This window comes from Onychostoma macrolepis, chromosome 23, assembly GCF_012432095.1.
Source record: "Onychostoma macrolepis isolate SWU-2019 chromosome 23, ASM1243209v1, whole genome shotgun sequence".
NCBI classification, from domain to species: Eukaryota; Metazoa; Chordata; class Actinopteri; order Cypriniformes; family Cyprinidae; genus Onychostoma; species Onychostoma macrolepis.
This window is the reverse complement of record NC_081177.1, coordinates 22026082-22050288: the sequence shown is the minus strand read 5'-3', so window position 1 is coordinate 22050288 and position 24207 is coordinate 22026082. Positions and strand designations below refer to the sequence as shown.

General features: G+C 37.0%; 1 protein-coding gene across 4 annotated transcripts in view; it reads right to left on the bottom strand.

The window, feature by feature from the left end:
- chl1a (cell adhesion molecule L1-like a) overlaps positions 1 to 24207 on the bottom strand; it is a 66129-nt gene that overhangs the window by 2978 nt on the left and 38944 nt on the right. For 3 of the 4 annotated variants that reach the window (XM_058764349.1, XM_058764350.1, XM_058764348.1), the window contains 16 exons: positions 23127 to 23293; positions 22893 to 23052; positions 21263 to 21387; positions 20545 to 20646; positions 20063 to 20260; positions 19690 to 19760; positions 19072 to 19294; positions 17359 to 17474; positions 16927 to 17131; positions 16499 to 16621; positions 15379 to 15552; positions 13540 to 13617; positions 13115 to 13222; positions 12101 to 12259; positions 10511 to 10636; positions 9654 to 9726 (listed from right to left, as the gene is read on the bottom strand). In XM_058764349.1, coding sequence (XP_058620332.1) covers positions 9654 to 9726; positions 10511 to 10636; positions 12101 to 12259; positions 13115 to 13222; positions 13540 to 13617; positions 15379 to 15552; positions 16499 to 16621; positions 16927 to 17131; positions 17359 to 17474; positions 19072 to 19294; positions 19690 to 19760; positions 20063 to 20260; positions 20545 to 20646; positions 21263 to 21387; positions 22893 to 23052; positions 23127 to 23293 — 2208 coding nt within the window. The remainder of the gene's footprint in view (positions 1 to 9653; positions 9727 to 10510; positions 10637 to 12100; positions 12260 to 13114; positions 13223 to 13539; positions 13618 to 15378; positions 15553 to 16498; positions 16622 to 16926; positions 17132 to 17358; positions 17475 to 19071; positions 19295 to 19689; positions 19761 to 20062; positions 20261 to 20544; positions 20647 to 21262; positions 21388 to 22892; positions 23053 to 23126; positions 23294 to 24207) is intronic. The other variant, XM_058764351.1, reaches the window with a different exon arrangement.

Here is a 24207-nt window from a genome sequence, read left to right as displayed (position 1 = left end):
ACGTGTAGAAATGAGATGCTTTTGCCAATTAATTGGTGCAGATAAAAACTAAAATAATTTTAGCAGAACTTGTCATTAAATATCTCTTATGCTCACCAAGGCTGCATTTATTTGATCAAAAATACAGCAAACATAGTAATATTGTGGAATAATACTATAATTTAAAATAACTCATTTTAAAATAACTCCAATTTAAAAAAGTTAAAAAATATTTTTTCTCATAATATGCTGATTTGCTGCTCAAGAAACACTTCTTCGTATTGTTGAAAATTGCTTCAAATTTTTGTGAAAACAATGATACAGTTACTGTACTATTCAAAAGTTTGGGGTCATCAATATTTGTTTGTTTGTTTGTTTATTTTTGAAACCAATACTTGTATTCAGCAAGGATGCATTAACTTGACCAAAAGTGACAGTAAATGATTCATTCAACTAAATCGGTGGCTTTTCCACTTGGAAAATAAAAAAAATAACAAATAAGTTTAATCAACATTTTTTTTAAATATCCATGAAATGAAGACACCTTAAAATGACAAGAAATTGTTTTGCGCCATCTCAGGCTATGTAATTTATTATTATTATTTATTATTATTAACTATTTTTCTACCTCATGTTTTCATATTTTTGTCAACCCTGTTAGATACTAGATACTATAGTTTAATTAGAACTATGTGATAGGGTTCACATATATGAGCAGCATTTTTGTGTTTTGTTAGTAAATGTTTCATTATATTACTAGTGTTGCCTCCTTTGTTCACTATTACACTACTGCAGTGGTTCTCAACCCACTGCCCGTCACGAATCCAAATGCTGAATCAGGGCCGGCGCCAAGGGGGGGCATTCACGGGCCGTGACGAACTTGATCGATTTCGAAAGCGAAAGTGAAACCGGTAAAACAGCGCACATAAGAAAGCGACTGTACGCATTAGCGAGCATCAGCAACTGCACGCGATCACGGATTGCACGCTTCCCACCCGAATTTGTCGGTTTGCCCCGCCACTCACTTGAAGATGTTCAGGCAAAAAGAAACACCCATACGCTACTACGCAGCAATCATCCTTAATGACAGAAATGTGGCAAAACATCTCTCGAGAGAACCTCAGATTATTAAATTCGAAAATGCTTTCCATATTTGGTTCAAGGCTACATTTGTGAACGCACACTTTCTGTAATGTCGCATGTCTTACAGACTGCAGCTTACAATCGCAACTTCATTGTGCTGTTACTCCTTTCGAGCAGAATTTCACAAAATTGGTCAGCTCCCGACAGCATCAGGTGTTTTATTAATGGTGAGTAGAATTATTTATTTATTTATTTCAATAAATGTAATCGTTTAGATATCATAATATTTAGGCTATAAATAATGTTATAAATCTGGTTGGTTTGTATTGATGACGTAATATGTAAATGACATGCGTGCGGCCCGTGAGACCTGCACTTGGACCATAGTGCGGCCCGGTGGGAAAAAAGGTTGTGAACCACTGTCTTAAAGGAACAGAACTAAACATGCTGCCGATTATCATTAAAGGGATAGTTCACCCAAAAATTTATATTCTGTCATTATTTACTCACGGTCATGTTGTACCAAACCTGTATTAATTTGTATTCTTATGCTGAACACCAAAGAAGATATTTTGAAGAATGTGGGTAACCAAACAGTTGCTGGTCCCCACTGACTTTGATAGTAGGAAAAAAATACGGAAGTCACCAGCAACTATTTGGTTTCCCACATTCTTCAAAATAACTTTTATGTTCAACAGAAGAAAGCAACTCATTCGGGTTTTAAACAACTTGAGTAAATGAGTAATTGAGTAAATGATGACACAATTTTCATTTATGAAATAGTGTGAACTATTCCTTTAATGTTAATAAAATAAAACACAGAGACAAGAGAAAATAAATCAAGAGAAAAATAACTCGCTGCTCTTGACTGAAGAACTTTAATACAGTTGCTAAAGTTCAGCAGTAATAAAATAACTAGAAAATTTCAATAACTTTTCACATCATATCTTTTTGCACCAAATAGTATCGATAAGAGTATCGATAAGTACCGGTATTGATAAGCAGTATCGGTATCAGTATCGATAAAATGTAAACGATACCCATCCCTATTTCTAAGAGATCTAATGTTTTAAGGGTATTGTAATTAGACAATCTATTTGTCTGTGTCCCCTCAAAGAACTTCAGATATACAGATCTGGTTCAATTATTAGGCAAGGAAGATGATCAGATCTGGGTCTTTCTGTGATCATCTGAAACCAGACCAAGGTCTTGACTTTCTTGAACATTGCAAGACTGGGGTGAAGGTCTGCAGTCACCTTGCTGCTCTTGTTTGTAATTGAATTTACATGGATACATTATTGACAATGAGCTATGAGGAAAAAAGTTTTGAGACTGATCATCCTATCCTGGTGATTAAAGTAACAGGGATGAAAAGTAACAGGGATGACAGTAACAGATTTGACGATTTCAAACTAATGTGCTCATTTCTAGCTATAATAGCCAAGTTCACAAGTTTACTTGTAGATATTGATTATATTAAATGTAATAAATAATTGTTTAAATTAACAATTTAAAAATGGTAACAGTATAGACACTGCATGATGCCCCCTGTCAAGTCTCATAAATCATCAAAAATAGAACATTATAGAAGTGAGAGAGAAACATGTTTGTGTTTAAGTGTAGAGAGATGGTTGAGAGATGTTGTAACCTCCTAGAAATGATGTCACTTGAATTTACATTATTTTACAAGGGTTTTTTTTATGAGGGTAACAGGGATGACATGAAATCAGGGGACACCAATAAAAAGATTTAAATTTCATACAACCCGAATTCCGGAAATGTTGGGACGAATTTTAATTTTGAATAAAATGAAAACTAAAATACTTTCAAATCACATGAGCCAATATTTTATTCACAATAGAACATAGATAACATAACAAATGTTTAAACTGATAAATTTTACACTTTTATCCACTAAAGTGACGTGACGTGGCCAAGTATGGTAACCCATACTCGGAATTAGTGCATTTATACCATCCAAAGTTCACACACACAGCAGTGAACACACACACTGTGAACACACACCTGGAGCAGTGGGCAGCCATTTATGCTGCAGCGCCCGAATGAGCTCATTTCAAATTTGATGCCTACTACAGGTCTCAAAATAGTTGGGATGGGGGCATGTTTACCATGGTGTAGCATCTCCTCTTCATTTCAAAACAGTTTGAAGATGTCTGGACATCGAGGTTATGAGTTTCTGAAGTTTTGGTGTTGGAATTTGGTCCCATTCTTGCCTGATATAGGTTTCCAGCTGCTGAAGAGTTTGTGGTCGTCTTTGATGTATTTTTCATTTAATGATGTGCTAAATTTTCTCAATAGGTGAAAGATCTGGACTGCAGGCAGGCCAATTCAGCACCCGGACTCTTCTACTATGAAGCCATGCTGTTGTAATAGCTGCAGTATGTGGTTTTGCATTGTCCTGCTGAAATACACAAGGCCTTCCCTGAAATAGACGTTGTCTGGAGCGGAGCATATGTTGCTCTAAAACCTTTATTTACCTTTCAGCATTCATAGTGCCTTCCAAAACATGCAAGCTGCCCATACCGTATGCACTTATGCACCCCCATACCATTAGAGATGCTGGCTTTAGCCTCCTCTTTAGCCCGGAGGACACGGCTTCCGTGATTTCCAACAAGAATGCCAAATTTGGACTCGTCTGACCATAGAACACTTTTCCACTTTGAAACAGTCCATTTTAAATGAGCCTTGGCCCACAGAACACGACGGCGCTTCTGGACCATGTTCACATATTGCTTCCTTTTTGCATGATAGAGCTTTAGTTGGCATCTGCAGATGGCACGGCGGATTGTGTTTACCGACAGTGGTTTCTGGAAGTATACCTGGGCCCATTTAGTAATGTCAATGACAGAATCACGCCAATGAGTGATGCAGTGTCGTCTGAGGGGCCCGAGGACCACGGGCATCCACCAAAGGTCTTCGGCCTTGTCCCTTAAGCACAGAGATTTCTCCAGTTTCTCTGAATCTTTTGATGATGTTATGCACTGTAGATTGCACTGAATGCAATTTGACGTTGAGGAACGTTGTTTTTAAAGTATTCCACAATATGTTTTCGCACTCTTTAACAGATTGGAGAGCCTCTGCCCATCTTTACTTCTGAGAGACTCTGCCTCTCTAAGACATCCCTTTTATAGCTAATCATGTTACAGACCTGATGTCAATTAACTTAATTAGTTGCTAGATGTTCTCCCAGCTGAATCTTTTCAAAATGTCTTGCCCTTTGTTGCCCCTGTGTCAACTTTTTTGAGACCTGCAGCAGGCATCAAATTTGAAATGAGCTCATTTAGTGGATAAAAGTGTAGAATTTCTCAGTTTAAACATTTGTTATGTTATCTATGTTCTATTGTGAATAAAACATTGGCTCATGTGATTTTTAGTTTTCATTTTGTTCAAATTTAAAAAGCATCCCATCATTTCTGGAATTTGGGTTGTAGAAAAAATGCATACTTGTACCAAAAACATTGCTTAACAATTAGACTATATTTAAAACAATATGCAAATGTAATTTTTATATCATTTTGCCTTCATTTTGCAAATTAAAAGTCCTGCTGAAAAAGAAAAATCACAATGAGGGACAGGCCAAAACCCTTACCCTACATAAATGCTATTTAATTATTTAAAATAACATTTGACTTTATGTAATATTGATGAAAGAATGCATAGTATCGTTATGTTTTTAAATTACAAATTTATTCGTTGTTATATTAAATCTATATTTGATTATTTCTTAGGGACACAAAAGGCACCGGTTTCGTGGAATGACACGAATGCATTTATGTTATAAAAGATTTATTATTTAAATAAATGCTGTTCTGTTCATCAGAGTCCAAAAAAAGTATCACTGTTCCAGGAACAGTGTTACTACAAAAATATTAAGCAGTAAAAACAGTTTTCAAAATTAATAATAAATACTAAAAACCTTTATTAATAACTAAGCACCAAATCAGCATATCAGAATGATTTCTGATGGATCATGTGACTCTGGAGTAAGGATGCTGAAAATTCAGCTTTACCATCACAGGAATAAACTACTTTTTTTTTTTTTTTAAATATAGTTTAATAGAAAACAGTTTTCTTTTTATTTGTGTATATATGTGTTTTTTCAGTAACTGACTGACAGACTAATCTCAAATTTCTTACCTCAGTTTAGTTATCAGTATCTGCAAAATCCTTTATCAGTCATTATGTAATATCTCTAATATCTTAGGATCCCAGGATTCAATGCACTATATTATATTTCAGTGCATCAAATGAATATCACCAATGGTGTAACATGATGAACCCACACTTCTATTCCCAAAAGTGTAATAAATCAGTAGCCTCCTTGTGTAAGCCAGAGTAAAGCAGTTTTGAAAGCCTCTGAGGCTACCGTCATACTCCACAGCTGGTATGGAACTCACTTCCCTATCTGGTTTCTTCAGTTAGCAGATGTTTGAGTGTATCTGGTGCTGTAACTCCCCAAACAAGGGTAGCGAACAGATCAAACTCCGAGCCTCTGCTGAAGCTGCATTTCTTTCCTGAGGGAGGAATAAAACGGGCATCTCTGTGTCTAAGTGTAATGAGATGGAAACACATTTATGGATTCAAGCTACTCCGTTTGCAAGTATACAAGTTAACTGCACACAGCCCCCCTTTTCACTCGCCTCTGGTCTGTTTTCCACACAGGTTTTTAATGTGTCACTTGTCACTTTGCATCTGGTTGGTTGTTGTTTTTCCAACATTTACTACATTAATTTTTTTATCCAACAAATCTCCATCACATTTCCAGTCATTTCTGATTATTGGATGGTTTAAATGTACCTCTATCTAACTATCTATCTATCTATCTATCTATCTATCTATCTATCTATCACCAACAGAGCATATGGAATACCACAAAAAAAAAAAATATTAAAACACTAGCAAGTACTGCAACATGACAATACAAACAACAATAAAATCAGAAATGGACGTTAACTGTCAGCGCTCCCGCTAAATAGAGACCGTCTGGGTTTCGTGATTCTGGTTCAGGCGCCTCAATACATGCAGGGCTTTTCAGAAAATCAGCGCGCACCAAGTCTATTTCAGAGTGACCGTATGAGATGAATATACAACGTGTTTGCTCAAAACTCACTCTACTGTGACCTAATGCAGATATTGTATAATAAACTCACGCATAAGTGTATTATGAGACAGAACGCCGAAGTTTACCGTCACCATAATGTGGGAATTATGATCACGCAGTACTGACTGATCAACAGAGAATCGTCTTTCTGTAAGTCATTTAGAAATTATGGTTTTGTAACAGCTGCCAAAAATAATCTATATATTTATTGCTGTGAATTGTGATATAAGGGGAAAAATATTATTATTTTTTAACACCCCCCATCCCCCACCACCACCTCTGGTTTGTTCACAAATCGCACCCTGTATATATATGTATGTGTACATATATATTTGAAAGAAGTCTCTTATGCTCACAAAGGCTTATTTAATTGAAAATACAGTAAAAAACAGTAATATTGTGAAAACCTATTACAATTTCAAATAACTTTTCTATTGTTATATCTTTTAAAATGTAATTTATTCCTGTGATTCAAAGCTTAATCTTTGGCATCAATACTCCACTTTTCAGTGTCGCGTGATCCTTTAGAAATCATTATAATATGCTTATTCAATTATTAAGCAACCTTTATTTTTATTATTATCAGTGTTGAAAATTGCTGTGCAGTTTAATATTTTTGTGGAACCTGTGATATTTTTTTTCAGGACTATTTGATGAATAAACGATCAAAAGAACAACATTTATTTGAAATAGATTGTTTTCCGACAAGCACAGTCTGCTCTGATTGGCCAAATGGTACAGTGCATTGTGATTGGCCCGAACACCACAAGCACTCGTCGGAAATGTAACGCCCCTTTCCATAATCGTGAGCTTCAGCTTTCAAAATAAAAGTAAAGACAGATAATAATGTCCGTAGTTTTACAATCAATTCAAGCCCGAGAGGGGAAAAGAGTCACGTGACAGACAGTGATGAAGCTCGTATGTGTTTGCACACAAGCCACGATTAAGAAAGCTGACTCCACTGTGATGTGACCCCCCCCCCACCCTCTCTCTCTCTCTCACACACACACACGACGCACAAAACTCCGCATTTGAACAGTCAATAGCAAATACTTAAACTAATAACAAAACATACTTACAGTCGCTGATTCAGAAGCACCAGATTGTCATAGCAAAGTCAGAATTACCTCCTCTCCTAGGTACACGAAACGGTCGTCCATAAAATGTGTTGTGATAACATCTGCGTTGTGATGTTCTATTTTAAGTAATCTTAATGATTCCTAAATGCATCTACTTTCGGAAGGCCAAATAAAGTGCTTTTTCTTTCGCCTAGAAACACACAGCGTCTCCCTGACATGACTGCCTGCATCAACACTACTGCAGTTACTGAAACCACACCTTCTTTCTTTGCGTGAACATTTGGGCGGCATTACGCAAATATTTCCACATCTTGACGTAGACATGTGGGGGCGTGTTTGAATGAGCCGTTTTAGGAGGGGAGGGGGGGGGGGTGGCAGAGTCTTAACTTTGACAAAGAATGTCTCTTTGGTTTTGAGACTTTAGTCTTTGCAACTTCAGGGATCTTATCTATGCACAAACAGCTTGTAACACTCCAAAGAGAAAGGAAAACTTGAAATCGCATCATATGACCCCTTTGATGACGCGAAATGCAGCTGGAGGGCAGGAAGTGATTTTTTTCCATAGGAATCACTAGCAGAAACTCAAAATTCCTGTGTTTTGCACTGTTTAAGGATGCTCAAATCGGCCAAACTGAGAAACCACAAGGAGCTTTCATCGTGTACGAAAATGTGTTGTTCATAAAGGGGGGAAAGTCAAGAAATTGACTGAAAAACACGAAAAAGTGGCTTGTAAACCTTCGTCTGCGGTCGGGAGGAGCGAGTCGGATAATGCTCGTGTGTGCAAATGGTTAATATAATATAAGATATAATAATATATTAAAGTGATTAACGTTATATATGAAAGTGCTATTTGCTCGCTTTCTATGCTATAATCGATTCAGAATTTAAATAAGTTGCTTTTCATGCTGCTAATAGGACCAACAGCCACATCCCAGATAGCAAAATACACTCAGGCCAGCTCCGGTTAGATTCTCGCCAGCCGGAGACTTAGCCTACCCCTTGGCCGAGTCAGTCGGGTCAGATGCGGCGGCCGTTAGCGAGCCGACACTGCCGCATCCGAGCTGGAATCAGCCCGACACTGAAGTGCACAGCGTTCCGGACATGGCCGTTTAGCATTGAGTGAATTCTGACTGTCTCACGCTGAATGCGTGAGTGGTGGCAGTCCAATCTATTTATATCTTTATTCATATTTTAATATATTATTATATCTTATATTATATTAACCATTTGCACACACGAGCATTATCCGACTCCGCTCCTCCCGACCGCAGACGCAGGTTTAAAAGCCACTTTTTCCTGTGTTTTTCAGTCAATTTCTTGACTTCTCCCCCCTTATGAAGAACAAATTGTTTGGCCGATTTGAGCATCCTTAAACAACGCAAAACACGGTTTCTGCTAGTGGTTCCTATGGAGAAAAATCACTTCCTGCCCTCCAGCTGCATTTCGCGCGTCATCAGTGACGTCATGTGCAAACAACCTATAAATTCCTAATTTGCTGGTTATTTATAGTTAGTAAGGTAGTTGTTAAGTTTAGGTATTGGGTAGGATTAGGGATGTAGAATAAGGTCATGTAGAATAAGGCATTAATATGTGCTTAAGTACTACTAATAAATGGCTAATATTCTAGTAATATGCATGCTAATTAGCAACTAGTTAAGAGACCTTAAAATAAAGTGTTACCTCTTTTTTCTAATAAAGCAAGTCTTGTCACTTTTGATCAATTGAATGTGTCCTTGCTAAATCAAAGTATTAATTTCATTATAAAAATATTGGCTCAAATATGTTTAATATATCAATGGATTTCCATTTGTATGTGAGATACTAATCTTTTAAAATTATAGCAATTAGCAAATCAACAGACTCTGACTTAAACACTCTCAAAGAGCTAAATTTAGCATATTATGTCATATTTAAATTTATCTAGTCCATGAGAAAGAAAAAAAAACATATTTACATAGTTTCATTAATTTGCCTTGACCTGGAAGTAAATATTTTGTATTTACTTCCATAACATTTCCAGGCCTGGAAAAACATCTTAAATGTTTACTTTTGAAAATTGCCAGATATTTTCAGGTATTTTTATGACTGAGGAACTCTTTTAAAATTCCACTACTGGCTAAACACAATATAGCAACTATCAACATACACCGCTACACTAATAATCGTACTTATGCTAAACAAAGCTGCTGTTCACTACCTGTGTGGTGGCTAGTGAGCACAGAGTCAGTTCAAGCTTGCAGAGCAATGCTTTCCATGTGGCTCCAAGTAAATGGCGTACATGTAGGGTTTATTTGCAGGAGATAAAGGCATTAAGAAATGATTTTACAGGAACTCAGTGAGATGAAGAACTTGTGTCATGATCTATAACAGAGCTAGTGTGGCTCTCTGACCTGTACTCGCAGGGAGATTCTTCACTCATGACTTGAGCTTCGGGATCAGCGGTAGTTTCCTCCTTTTCCTTCACTGCAAAGAAAAAAATGCAAAAATGTTATTTATCATAAAATAGCATTATACTATTTTGGGAGATTTGATTGTAGTGAAATTACAACATGCACGGAGGATGCTTTGTGTACCGGTTTCTCAGTTGCTTTTGAAATTTGTTGCCTTGATATCATTTTAAAAATGACAATATGATATCCATTTGTTTTGCAAATGCTGAGCAAACATTCAATACTTCATATTCTCCAAATTTGGGAGAATATTTTCTATTTTGCTGTGTGGAAGCACATCAAGGACACTGACTGCCTTTTAGATAAACTACTTTGTGCTGAACTTGAATGTAAGACATGGCCTTACTGGAGAAAACATGAATTCTTTTCAGCTTGGTAAATTATAAATAACCTATATGTAAAGTATAGCTAACAGCCATAGTGATGTAAGAACAAAGTGTTTAAAATGGTCTAGAAATGCCTTAGGCTTTATTCCATAAGCTCCATAAGAGTTCTTATGCATTTTAATGCATGCAAGTGTCTGTTGCAATAATCCAGTCAGGACATAATTTGTTCTTGAATCCATTAAAAGCATTTCATATCGGTTAAATATACATGTGAAGAACAAAGGAAGACCAGTAGGAGCAGGTGAGGACAGGCCAATAAAGCTCACTGATCTCAGGTTATCTTTCTGACACTGCTAATAATAAGTCTATGGGTTGGTGCGACAGAGCCACACAACACAAAGCTAACTAAAGCACCAAGCTAAGGCGTAAACGTTGAGACCTGTGTGACCTCTGAAGCCGTTTGTGTCTTACCTGCGTACTTGCCGCCTTTGTTCTTGAGCACAAAACAGCCGATGAGGACAAGCAGAGTTAGTAATGCCACCATGCACATCATCGCCACAAACCACTCCTGGGATGCCATGAGTTGTTTACTAGGCACTGCAAGGACAAGAGAGAGTTTTTGGAAAACAAATTTATTCATGTTGCCTTTTTTGGGTTAGAAGAACTCATTTCAAATGGCGTTTTTAAATATGGTTCCTGTGCCAAATTCTAATCTGGTTTGTCAAATGGGAACAATTAGAACACAAAAGAGTATTTAAATGGATCATGAACATTTTTAATTACTTGAAGTTTACTCCTTATAGCAAAAATAGTTCACTTCTGAACATTTGATGAATTGAACACATTTGCCACCAATTCTCTGGCATAAATGGCTCTTCTGTCTCAGAGGCTGTGGGTTTGCTGACAAAATGAAATGATCAGGAACCCAGTTGCAAATAAATTTCAGTCACTTGTCCGTGGCATTATCATTAGTTCTTCTGGTGTTTATGAATAACATTATCTACTCTACTTCCTCTGTATTACCTCGCACTGAATAGATGGGTCAAATACAGAGTAGGCATTGTTGACATGTAGATGTTGGCCGTTATGTACAAAGGTCTGTCTGTCTGATATCAGAAAGTTGCAGGTAACAAGCTGTTTTACAGTCTTCAATGACCTTACAGTCTTCAGGTCATTTATTCTAGAGGGGAATTTGAGTTTTGCTGAGATTTAGCTACTTGTGGTGAACTCTAATTCATCACGTGTCTCTTTTACTGCCTCTATTATTACAGTATTATTACTAGTTCAGCCAAAAATAAAAATTCTGTCATTAATTACTCAGCCTCATGTCGTTCCAAACCCACAAGACCTTCGTTCATCTTCAAAACACAAATTAAGATTTTTGATGAAATCCGAGAGCTTTCCGACCCTGACTAGAAAGAAACGCAACTACCACGTTCAAGGCCCAGAAAGGTAGTAAGGACAAGTCATTATTTTTGTTTTCTTTGCGCACAAAAAATATTCTCGTAGCTTCATAACATTACTGTTGAACCACTGGTGTCACATGGACTATTTTGACATTGTCCTTACTACCTTTCTGGGCCCTGAACAGTGTCGCTGTCTATGCAGGGTCAGAAAGCTCTTGGATTTCATCAAAAATATCTTCATTTGTGTTCAGAAGATGAAAAAAGGTCTTACGGGTTTGGAACGACATGAGGGTGAGTAATTAATGACAATTTTCATCTCCAGAGAACTATCCCTTTAACATTATGTAATTTATTAAAATATACAGTTTTTGTTACCATGATGTACTGTTGCGACTATTTTGTTGGGTAAAATTCTGGCAGCCACAGCTGCTGTTTTTTTCCCCCTGTAAATTTCACAGCTTTATTTTTACAGCACGTTCTATAAACCTACAATTGTGAAGTACAATATTTAAAAAAAACTGCTTGCTCAATGGAATGGGAGACCTTTTTTATATACCCTGGTATATAATACACCCACAGAAAGACTATTACATACTATACCATGTCAGTGATACCTCAAATGCTGTTCTACAGGCTAAATTCTCTAACTTCTCACCTTTCCTGGTCTTGAAAACCTCTTCAAAAATGCTAGGGACATCAACCCTGTGTGAAGCCTGCAGCCGGACTGTGTACACAGTTCCTGGGCTGAGCCCTTCAACAAGGTGGAAACCTTTAGATGTATTTAAAGCCTCTGAAAGCTGCCAGATACCATCACCTGAAGGAATAACCGAATAACCAGATAGTGTTAGCCCACAACCCAGCAGAAAGAGGTTATATCCATGATAGTGAAAAGCGACACTTTGAAAGGTTAGACAAGTTGTCAGAATAAGATTGATAAAAGGGCTGCAAATAAAAATCCAGAATGAATTTCATTATCAGCTGGTCTGGATTTTGGGCTGTTTTGCGATTTTTATAGTCAAACCGCAGATTTTGATACTGCTGAGTGAACTCTTTTAGCTCCTCAATAGCAAATTGTTAAGGAGTTTCTGTATTAATTATACACAGGTATTTTACACATATTTTGAATTATGCATTTCATTTCATTGCATTTTAAACCAAACTGAAAAGGTACTGATACATTTCTGCTAAGATATTATCCATTTTCTACAGATTTTTCCTTACGGCGTATGTTTCTACAACACACAGCTCATTTAACCATAATTCATTAAAACAATCTTAAATTTATTTAAAATCATTAATTGAACATTACGGGGAAAAAAAGATGGAATAATATATTTTCTTCAATATTATTTCTGTTTTGGTAATTTAAACTGTTAATTTCAAACTGAAAACCTTTAAATTGTCATGTAAATTGTAACCTTTATATTTGCATGTTTGCACACAATATTTACAGTACATTATACATATTTAAATTTGCACATCGATCAAAATGTTGAAAAGCCAATTAATGTAAGAAAGCATCATATTAATCGATTTAAAATAGTTCAAATAGTTTTTAATTGCAGCCCTCAATGATACTTTCCAAACTACGCTACAAATATGTCTACAATTTACACAATGCTGCAAACATTGGATCCTGACAGATCAGTTCGAAGAGTAAGATCCTTACTGTGATTCATTATGGCAACATAGAGTTGTGAATCAGAACGTTCTCCTATGGTTCTCCAGCTGATTCTTGCATAGGTGTCAGTTACAAAGGTGGATATGTTGAGCACAACTGAGAGAAATACATAGAGAAGGAGATATAGAACAAAAGACAGGAAAGGCTCTTGAAAGGTTAGTTCCTGCAAAAGAATCCAAGTATACCCTTAACCACAGGAATGTGTTACAGAAATAATACAGTGATAGAGAAATCTGAATGCAAACACTGTTAAAGTCAACATGAAACAGCTCTTTTGTAACATTTCAGAGTGAAAGAGGATATTTATTTTAGAAAAAAATATAAGGCAAGTTTTCATGTTGACTCTAAATGTCCATTTCACGTAAGTATGGAGTTATGAAAATGATTGTTTAGGTAGATGAATGGATGAATACCTAAGGTAGGAAAGGTGGTATTGACAAAGGGTATTGTGGTATTGTCTGTATTAGATGAGGTGAAAGAGAAAGGTTGCCCTGCAAGAGAGAGAGAGAGAGTTCAAACCACATTCATTTCCCTGTAGAATTGACTGCAGCAGTGGAAAATTTTAATGTCCCTGTCCAGACTGTCCAGAAGAAAAAAAAAAAAAGAAAAAAAAAAGCTTTTGCATGTCATGAAATCATTATTTATGGTGTCAAATCAACATGGATAGGAATTGTTTATATCAGGTTATATCAACCAGTGGGACTCAAAAAGGGCCCATGTGTCTGATAGGGTCATGGACAGCAGGGGAAAAAACAATGCTAAACGAAAATACTAAAATGCAAATAATCATTGATGGGACAGCAAAATAAATGGGCCTAACAAGGGAAAAGTACTGTCAAGGCTTGACAGTTACAAAATGTTGTTGTTTTTTTTGCATTTGTACTACGAGTATACAGCTGGTCTTTACAAAATGAACACCGTTGAGTGATATGTTCCTCTCAGCAGCGAGACCGGTTTTGTCAACCCTGATAAAGACAGCATGTATTTGCTGTCTTTAGCAGGGGTTCAGGGACAGTACTTCTGCCTCACAGAGGAGCTCTTAAAAGACAAAAGCAATTGCCAACAGCAACCAAGCTGAGGTAAACTTGAACCAGCTGTCACTATGTGGATTTCTGATGGAAGACTATGCTCGTTTTGCAGAATGTACACAATTATCTCCTTCACTGAATATGAATTATGCTGGGCCTTTTGAATTTCAACAACAATAACTGATGCTATTTATGTGACTAAAATTAGTGCTACAACTACTGACACTATTACTAGTATGACTAATGTTAAGACCTAAATATTTTTCCATGCTGTTATGGGTTTATGTAACTAATAACTTCATCTGGAGTTATTCTAGACATTAGTTAATGTACTAATTCATTTTTCAGTTCACAGAAATAGCTACAAATCTGCTGGTACATACTCAACTCAGAAGATGTCACCTCAGATGTTGACAGATCATCTTAAAAAGACAGTAGAGACATGTAAAAATGAAACAAATAAAAACAAGATAAATCACTTCAGGTTTTATGTCCATAAAGTTGACTTTTTACTGATAAATTAGCTTTAAATTCCATTTATCTGACTGAAAACGTCCGAAGGCATTTGAAATGCTTCAAAATGTTACATTTTCGAAATAGAAACTACTACTATGTAAGCTGCAATATGCTATAAACTACAGTATGTGATACATACAGCTCTCTGTAGAAGTTTCAGCTGAGACTGTAGAAACTTCAGGAAATGAATGTTCGGGCATTGTAACTAGTTCATGAGAAACAGAAGTTGGTTGAGAAGAAGACAGATCAGTTTAAACAAACCCATGGAGTATGAGAATATGAGCATAACAGAAAGAAATTCGTAACAAAATTGTGGCCTGGAGAAAAACTGTGACAATGATGCAAAATCAGTTATACAGTAAGTAAAAACACATCAGTAGGCAGTTGTTTTTACTAAGGCACCTCATTGATTGGTCAATGTATTGGTCGTTACACCCTTTTGTTCTTCAGATCACTGTGAGTTTTGCATTTTAGCAATAATCTAATCATTCTCCTTTATGCAACAAGATCTAGCCAACAGCAACTCAAAGTTCTGTAACTGCTGCTTAATCACTTTCGAACACCTTGCGGCTGTGCTAATTAGAACACAACTAACTTTGCTTGTATCAGATGTTTGTGTCTCAGCATGGGCACTTCAATTCAGATTCTGATACCAGATCCATTATAGCTCTTGGGACTCTGCTTATAGTTGCTGCCGGGCACACTTACATGCTTCAGAGACGGTGCCTCCTTCCTCACTGATAGCTGACCCGCAGCCCACCTGCGTGCACGCGCTCAGGTAGAACTTATACCAGTTGTCCTCCTGCAGATCACGCAAGACCCACTGTGTTGTATCTGGCGCACTGATGTTCACAGATTTCAGCTCACCCAGAGTCTTATTAACTACAAGAACAACAAGAAAATTAATGAGTTTTAAAAGATTTAAAACATTCAAAAGTGTGGGGTCAGTAAGGAGTTTTTAAAGAAAGTGATACTTTTATTCAGCAAGGATGCATTAGGTTAATCAAAAATGACAGAATTATTTCTATTTCAAATAAATGTATAGTTCAGTCAAGAAATGCTTCTGAGTAGGTGACTGGCACAATCTGCCAGTCGATCTCTATTTTCTGTCTACGCAACCTTATATATTACTGTCCAGCATGGTGACAATTTTCTTTAGCCTTCCTCCTCCCCAGCACCACTTGTCTACATCTGTCATGGGGTTCTTCCTACTTTACGTAATTAAAAATTATGGATTTATTATCATATCTAGTCAAATCAAAAACCTACTCCCTATCCTTATCAACAAAATGCTGTTAATTCAAGATTCAAGAAAGCATCGTCATGTTTGAAACAATGTTCTTCAAACTTTATGCTCATCAAGGAAATCTAAATAAAGACACTGTAGTACTTTTTCCACACTTTTGTTAAGCAGCACAACCTTTTTAAAAACCTGTGATTTATAATTAGAAATCAACAAATCAGCATATTAGAATGATTTCTGAAAGATCATGTGACACTGCAGACTGGTGTAATGATGCTGAAAATTCACCTTTGCCATCATAGGAAAAAAAAAACTACATTTTAAAATATATTATAATAGAAAACAGTTATTTTAAATTGTAGTATTATTTCACAACATTACTGTTTTTGACTGTATTTTTGTAATATAAAAATGCGGCCTCTGTGAACATAAAACTCTTCTTAAAAACATCTATAAAACATTAAACAATGTTATTGACCCCAAACTTGAAGTATATACACCAGAATATAGTACAGTTAAACACTGATTATATAAAATTCACTGAGACAGATGATGTAACATGAGATAAATCTATGAGAGTCATACTTGTCTGATATTGCAGCAAGTATCCCGTGAGAAAGCCGTTGGTTTCATGCGGAGGCGCCCACACCAGCGTGATGGAGTCTTTCTGAAAGTTTGTGGCTTTCAGGATGGGAGGTGGCTCAGGAACTGTGGGAAGATGTCAAGTGCTATACTGGTCAGTATGTACCTTAAATTAGGAATATAATTCAGTGCAAAAAAGTCTTTATTTGATAACCACCTACAATTTAGTTCAACTGCTGAAATAGCATTGCATTTCAATTAAGTCAATGTCATTCTTTTCACACTTCCTTTCTATGTTAATTAGTCTTATGTTCAGCAGTGCATTTGGGTGAATAACAAACTGTGTAAAATTCAACTGAATCTACACAAGAATTTAGCAAATGCCCAAACCACTGAATTTCAAAACGTGTCTACTGCCAAAGCATTCTTGCCTCCCTGTGGAGTTGTGAAAGAGATGGGACTGCTGCTGGGCCCATTCCCTTTCCGGTTAAAGACGTTGACAGTCAGGCTATATTCAGAGAATGGCTTCAGTCCCGGCACCATGGTGTGACTCCTGTTTCCAGGGATGGTGAGAGACTGGCTCTCTGAGGGAATTCTCTTAGAGGTCAACAGACTTTGAGTTTGCCACCAGTGCACCTGGGAGCAAGAGACGGAAAAAAGAGAAAGTGGGTGTTTATGAGGAGATATATACACTTATGGAAAATAAACCAAGAGTGAAAATAGAGGCAGAGAGAGAAAAAAGGCAATAAGAAAACACACAGTGGAATCTATTAAATGCTACAAACAGCTTGTTTGTTGCTGAATGACCATCAGCTTTTGTCCAGTACCACAGGACCTCTGAACCGGAGGGGTTGGGAACTCACAGTGTATCCTCCAAGATGGCCCCTCAAGGCGGATTGGGGCACCGGTGACCAGCTGACCCTCAGCAGCGAAGAGTTCAACACCTCCACAGATACGTCTTCGGGAGTCGCCAAGGGCACTGGAGAAGGCAACAGAACGCAGATCTGTTTAAGGCTAAACTTTCCTAACTGATGCAAGAGGGTAACAGCTCACAAATTCACATATACACAACCATTTCCTCAAGCAAGTAGAGCCACTGAGGAAAACAAACGGACTGTAATTAGATGACACACTGACTGTTTCCAGGAAAAGCGCACATGCTAACATGAAGCTATCCACAGAGACACGTGGGTACATAGGAAAGGCTCCTTCAGGGATGCAAACTCATCGGGCGTAAAAAAAAAAAAAAAAAAAGTGACAAAGATGCAACCCCCTTTAGCTTTAAAATATGGATTTACAGATATAGTGGATATAGGATATAGTGAAAAACTCAACCTAGACTATTTTACTTCAGTTGTCTCAGGCCACATTCACACTGTTTTTATGGAACCCATTTAATATTACTATACCATAATAATAATAATACAATTAAACCAATAAATACATTTATTACTACTGTATTGGAAAATAAAAATGAGTTGTTGTTGTAATACTGAATTACAGTGCTAATTTATTGTATGCCTTCATTTATTTGCTTTTAAACAATAACCCAAAGATTTTTTTTTTTTTTTTTTTTTTTAAACTGCTAAGAGAACTTTATTGATTTATAAACAGATTTATAAACAATTTTAATAACATATTTAGGAAGATGGTCGCATGTGTTGCATTTTAAAATGCACGTTATAAGCGACAAACTCACTCACTTGCAGAGATGTTCATGTGGGGCAGCATTTGCATTTTTAAGCACAGAAGCTACAGTAGGTCTTTTTTTGCTTTTACTTTTTTGACAACTCAAAAGTAGTGGTTCTCATTTCATCCCAATTTCAAAAACTCGTCGGATTTACATGAATCACACAAAGGACCTAAACTGGCTGAAAAAAAAAAAAAGGAATACAACTGCTTGATACTGGCAGTCCCTCAAAGGGATAGCTTTGTACCTTCTTTACCCATAAAGGCTGCATAGTAGTACCTTACAGTATAGTATGCACCCTTTAGAGGTAAAGAAGGTCCTCCTTTAGGGGTAATATGCACCCTTTAGGGGTAAAGAAGGTACAAAGCTGTTCCTTTGAGTGTACTGCCCCAGTGTACCCCTAAAGGTACAATTTTTGCACTTTTTTTTTTTTTTCTGAGAGTATTTTGGATTCAAAACAGCAATTATCACTGAAAAGTGTCAAGTTTGCATCCCTGCTCTTTGCAACAACTGCATGATAACTGTCAAGATCTACCTACAGCTAAAGCAACCATGTTTCTGTGTATCTACAGTGAGGCAGGAATATAACAGGGACAAAAGCAGCCCAACCTGTTGCATCATCCTCAAGACAATGCCAAATGTCGACTAGGGCATGAGATGGAAAAATATGAAAATGGAATAAAACAAAAGATAATCACATAAGTGCTTGGCAAAGAATGTGTCTGATCCCTAAAAGCACAATGTAAAAGCTCAGCAGAAATGACCGATGCTGGTAAAGAGTGGATTAGACCACTCTCCCAACTAATCTTCTAATCTTAAGTGTTTATTTTTGGCTAATCGTGGCAGTGACTGTGAGATGAATGCATTAACATGCTGTTTGACTCACGGTCTTCTCCAGAATAACCAGTCACCACTCTGGGCTCTGGTGCCCACCCGTGACGGTTGAAGGCCTGGATCTTGACCTCGTAGGGGACAAATGTTGGGGTGTCTCGCACCACAAATGAGTGTCTCTTCACCATCTGTTCTTTCCAACTGTCCTCGACACCCAGGAGCCTGTAGCTCAGTTTGTATTCCAGACCGGGACCGTTGTGCTCCACAGGCAAGAGAGGCTGGTGATTAAAGGGAAAAGTGGGTCAGTGCACTGCAAACATTACCGAGAATTTGGAAAGAATGGAAGAGTTCGAGAGACATTTGCTGATGGGTTTGCGAAATCTGGCGTGGGAACCTAGTTTCTGGGGTGCCTCGCTTGGCTTTCTTTCAGACTTGCAATATGAAGGAATTTTGACTCATAAATAGAGCATAAATTGGCTTGTGAAAGGAGATTTGCTCATATACTTGACTGCCAGTGCAAATTAAGTTGTTACTGCTTTAAAAATACAAAACACCAGACTTCTTAGGTGCTCCAGGAGCATTTAGTCTCCTTGCGTGAGAGTATTTGCTTCTAAACCATGCATATATGCATATGCGTTAAGGTTGTTTGACAATGCTGTTTGCATTTTATTACCTTCCAGCTGATGTCCATCTGATGTGGCAGGTGACCCTCAATCTTAATGTTTTCTGGGTTCCTGTCAGGAGCTGTACAAATGTGAATATGAATTATTTAACATCTGTCTCAGTCAATAATACCATTGCCCTCTAACACTGCCAATGTGTATCACACATAATGACGAGCATGCAGTCATTGATAGTCTGAGGCAGCGCTCGCTTAAAAGAGCATTAAAATTTATGGAGCTTTTATAGACATCTGTATAATTTTCTCAGGGTAAATCCCCACAAAGACACGCTTCAAACAAATCCAAGGTGAACCGAGGACAGCCTAGACGTTGGATGGTAACACATAACGAAAGCAAGTCTTCAAGGATCACAGGTATCCCTACCACAGGGAGGTGTCTTATATCTTTCGGAGGACATGCTGGGACGGCTTCTCCCAATAGCATTGACAGCGATGACTCTGAACTGGTAGTTAATGTGGCCGTAGAGCGTCAAGGGGGCTGAGAACTGGCTGCCTGCAACTCGTAGAAGCTCCTTCCACTTCTCTGGCTCCCAGTGGTTCTCTTCATACTGGATGATGAACTCTAGTCATAGGAACAGAGCGCAGCGGTCATTGAATATGCAGAGCGCACACTCTCAATACACTGTGGTTCGGCCCCAGTGGGAGCCCTCTTGAAATATTGTAGAGCAATGTTTGAGTACGAGCAACGTCCATGAAAACGACTTCAGAGGAATCTGCTTAAAGCAAAAGCCAGCTACAGAAGCAATGAAAATGGGTACCATTAAATATGAAGGGAACGCTAATGGAAGCGTTTTGCATTTGTTCTGTAACCCTGACAGTACAGTACTTTTATAAGATGTGTTTTACCTGTTATGGGACTGTTATGATCACTAGCGGCTGCCCATTGGAGCCTCACACTGCGGTCTTTCAGATCAGTGAGTGTCAGTTGAACCGGTGGATCTGGGACATCTGTGTGACATTTAGGACACAAACACTATAAACAAGCTTCATATCATAACTTTTCAAAGGGATAGTTCACCCAAAATTGAACATTTTGTCATCATTTAGTCACCCTCATGTTGTTTCAAACCTGTATGAGTTTCTTTCTTATGTTGAACATAAAAGAAGAATAATGCTGGTAATCAAACAGTTGATGGTCCCCATTGACTTCCATAGTATTTCTTTCACTGCTATGGAAGTCAATGGGGACCAACAACTGCTTGTTTCTTCAAAATTCTTCAAAATATCTTATTTTACATTCAACATAAGATAGAAACTTATATGGGTTTGGAACGACTTGAGGGTGAGTAAATGATGGCAAAATGTTCATTTTTGTGTGAACTATTCCTTCAAGACCATTCAACAGGGAATCAGAATCGCTTAAAGAAATAACTGGTGCAATAATGATCACACAGTCTACACAATATATTTTGTGTCTTCTGTACAATATTTGCAAAGATTGATATATTATTATTTGAATACTTTTCCAAGCAGGTTTATTATTGTGGTATTAAAGTAATATATAAACATAACAACAGAATCTAGTTGGCATTCATTCTGGCCTCAAAAGGTCCTTTAATCGTACCTAACACAGTTATGTATGCAGAAGCTGCATCTTGGTCCAGTGATGTTCGAACAACGCAGGTGTAATTCCCTTGATCACTGTGGCTCACATTGACAATCTGGAGAATTCCATCATCTGTGTAATAGCTGCAAATAACCCAAAATACAATATAAAATAACAGTTAGTTGATAGTTGATTGATAAAATGTTGTCAAATTAAAATTCATGAATTCCTAAATGAGACTCACAAATACGTTGTTCATGTAGTAGTTCCAAGTCTCTAAATGTCTTTCACAAAGTTCAAAGTATCTTACATTGTTTCAGATCTTGAATGAAATAAGCAATGTGCTTTCCAAGAATATTTATTCTAACTTTCTATGTTGGCATCAATAGTCAATGGTAAAACAAGGCAAGAAACAATGAGTCATTGACAAATAAGAGTGTCCAGGATGAAGAAAAAAAGTTGAAAAATATGTACCAAGTTCTTAGAAATGTATTATTCGTCTTTAATGTGGTTCTAAAAACTTTTACACTATTTCCAACTATATTTAAATGGAATGCCTCTAAAATGTGATGTAACCAAGTATAAATTAAAGTATAAAATAATAAAATATTTTACAATCATTGTTTTCAATGTAATCAGTATTTTTTTAAACTAAATAATCAGTAGGTTCTGTGGGAGTCGCACCACATGACCACAACCTACATTCTACAACATGATCTAACATTTTTTTTCATCATAAAAGGTCAAATAACCTGATATTTTACAAGTCTTATTGACTATGAATCACAGATGAACTTCAAAGCAAAATTCAAAGCAATCAATTCCCAAATTTCCAGGCAGACCGGGAAAAATAAAGTGGTTGAAGTTGCTATGCAGCCTTATAAAAATAGAAACCAGGCATCCGTCGAATGAAGCCACCACTTATAGTGCAGACAGCTCCATTGATTATAATGGAAGCGATCTAGTTTGTCTCAGGACGGTATAGACACATTGTCACAGGCGGATCTGTGGCTTTTGTTATGTTTGAAATGCCAAATAAAAGCTGTGCTAAATGTTGTCATGACAATCAATGCACATCTCTTTTATGTTCGCTAAGTGTTTTTCTCCAATTTTTTTAATTAATAAAAAATGATTTGCGGTTCGACTGGAACTAATCTGCGGCACAGAACTGAATCGTGGCCTGCTAATTGGTGACCTGAGGTAGAGATGCAAACATCATTTGCCTGGAAGCAGTCACAACAACAAAACACACTGCATTTACACAAAAGATCCTTTGGGCATCATATTCCAGCCAGTAGAAAAGAGGTTAAAGCTCCTGCTCATTAGCTGGAGTACCTTTTGATTTTCAAGAGGGACATTTCGCCCATAAGAGCTTACTATTACTGATAAAAGCTTACAATTACATCTAGCTCGGCTCTGTTACACGACTACAAAGTGTAAGTACTTAATCCATGATTCCAGCACTGATAGAACTATAAATAAAATGTCTGCACTTCAAAAATGTCATAGCTCATGCTAATCCTTCCTGTTTTGACAGCACAACCCTTTTTGAAAGCAGGATTTACTTAAATGGCTTCATTGAATTCAAAGTTGAACCATTAGGGACAATCTATCTCATCCTACTACTTAGGGAAAACAGGTCACCCACCCTTCAGAGAAGTTTGAGAGGATATTCATCCCATCTTTCATCCACAGGATCTCCAGCTCTCTTCTGAGGGTGGAATCGCACTCCACCTGGCACTCCAGCTCTGCCATTGATCCTTTTTTGACCTTCATGTCTTGAGGAGGTTCGACAATCCTCGTTGAATCTATCAACAGAAGACCTTTGGTTTCAGTAATGATCAGGAAGCAGAAAGCTTTTTGATTAAGGAAGATGGCTAACCTTTAATGAAAAGTTCAGTGGTGAGGCTCTCGGCGCCTTCGGAGTTGTTTGCCAAACATTTGTACTGGCCCATATCTTCCTCCTCGACTTTGTGAATCTGCAGGGAGCCATTCTTCAGGAGAGAATATCTCTCTCCATCTAGAGAGCCCTCTGGGTCTTCTCTTCTCCTACAAAACAAACATTGAACCCTTCAGAGTTCTTCTGAAATAAAGGCCCATGGGAAGGGCCTTTACTGAAATGACTACAGATGCTCTGTTGATAAAACCGAATCCAATGTAGCCTAGTTTTTTATTTTTTTTTACCATGACTTTCAAAATTGACCAAAGGTTTTTGAAAGGAAACTTTTCAAAGAAGAAAAGAGTATAAATACGTGTGCAAAAGGAGGATACCCTAGAGAGAACAGACATTTCAAAAGGCCTATAGATCTTGCAGTGTCTTTTCTCAATGTTTTGTCCCTTTTCCTTCACTTAATTCACTTGACCCTAGTGGGTCTCTGTACTGCTGTTATCAGGCACTCTGTGCCCAACAACTATCATTCACCCATAATCTGGAGACCAGCTACAGTAAAACCATGCTAAAAACCCTGTCAAAATCATTTAGTATACTTCTAATAAAAAATTAATTAAAATGTAATTTAAGAAGTATATTTTAAGGATGTTTAGCTAGATTTATTGGACAATAATACAGACAACAAACTTCTTTTTTTTTTTTTAGCCTTGTAGGCAGTTATATAAAAAATAATTACATTTATTAAAACAGAATGGATATGAAAAATCATGGTAATTATTCTGTACATATTATTTGAAATAGAAATCTTTTGTACATTCTGTGGTAATCATTATTATTAAGTGATGAAAACATTATCCCTAGATGTCTCATATCTTATCCCATGCTCTTCAAATTGCTCTTACACCCATCCCTCAAACAATGAATAATGGCAAAGTTTATTATTATTATTATTTAAAAAAATATATATATATTAAAATTCCTTAGAATCATCATAAATCTATGTGAAAACAAAATGTCAAAACTTTTGAATTGAATTGAATTGCATTTTATTAAATAATGTATTAATTTATTT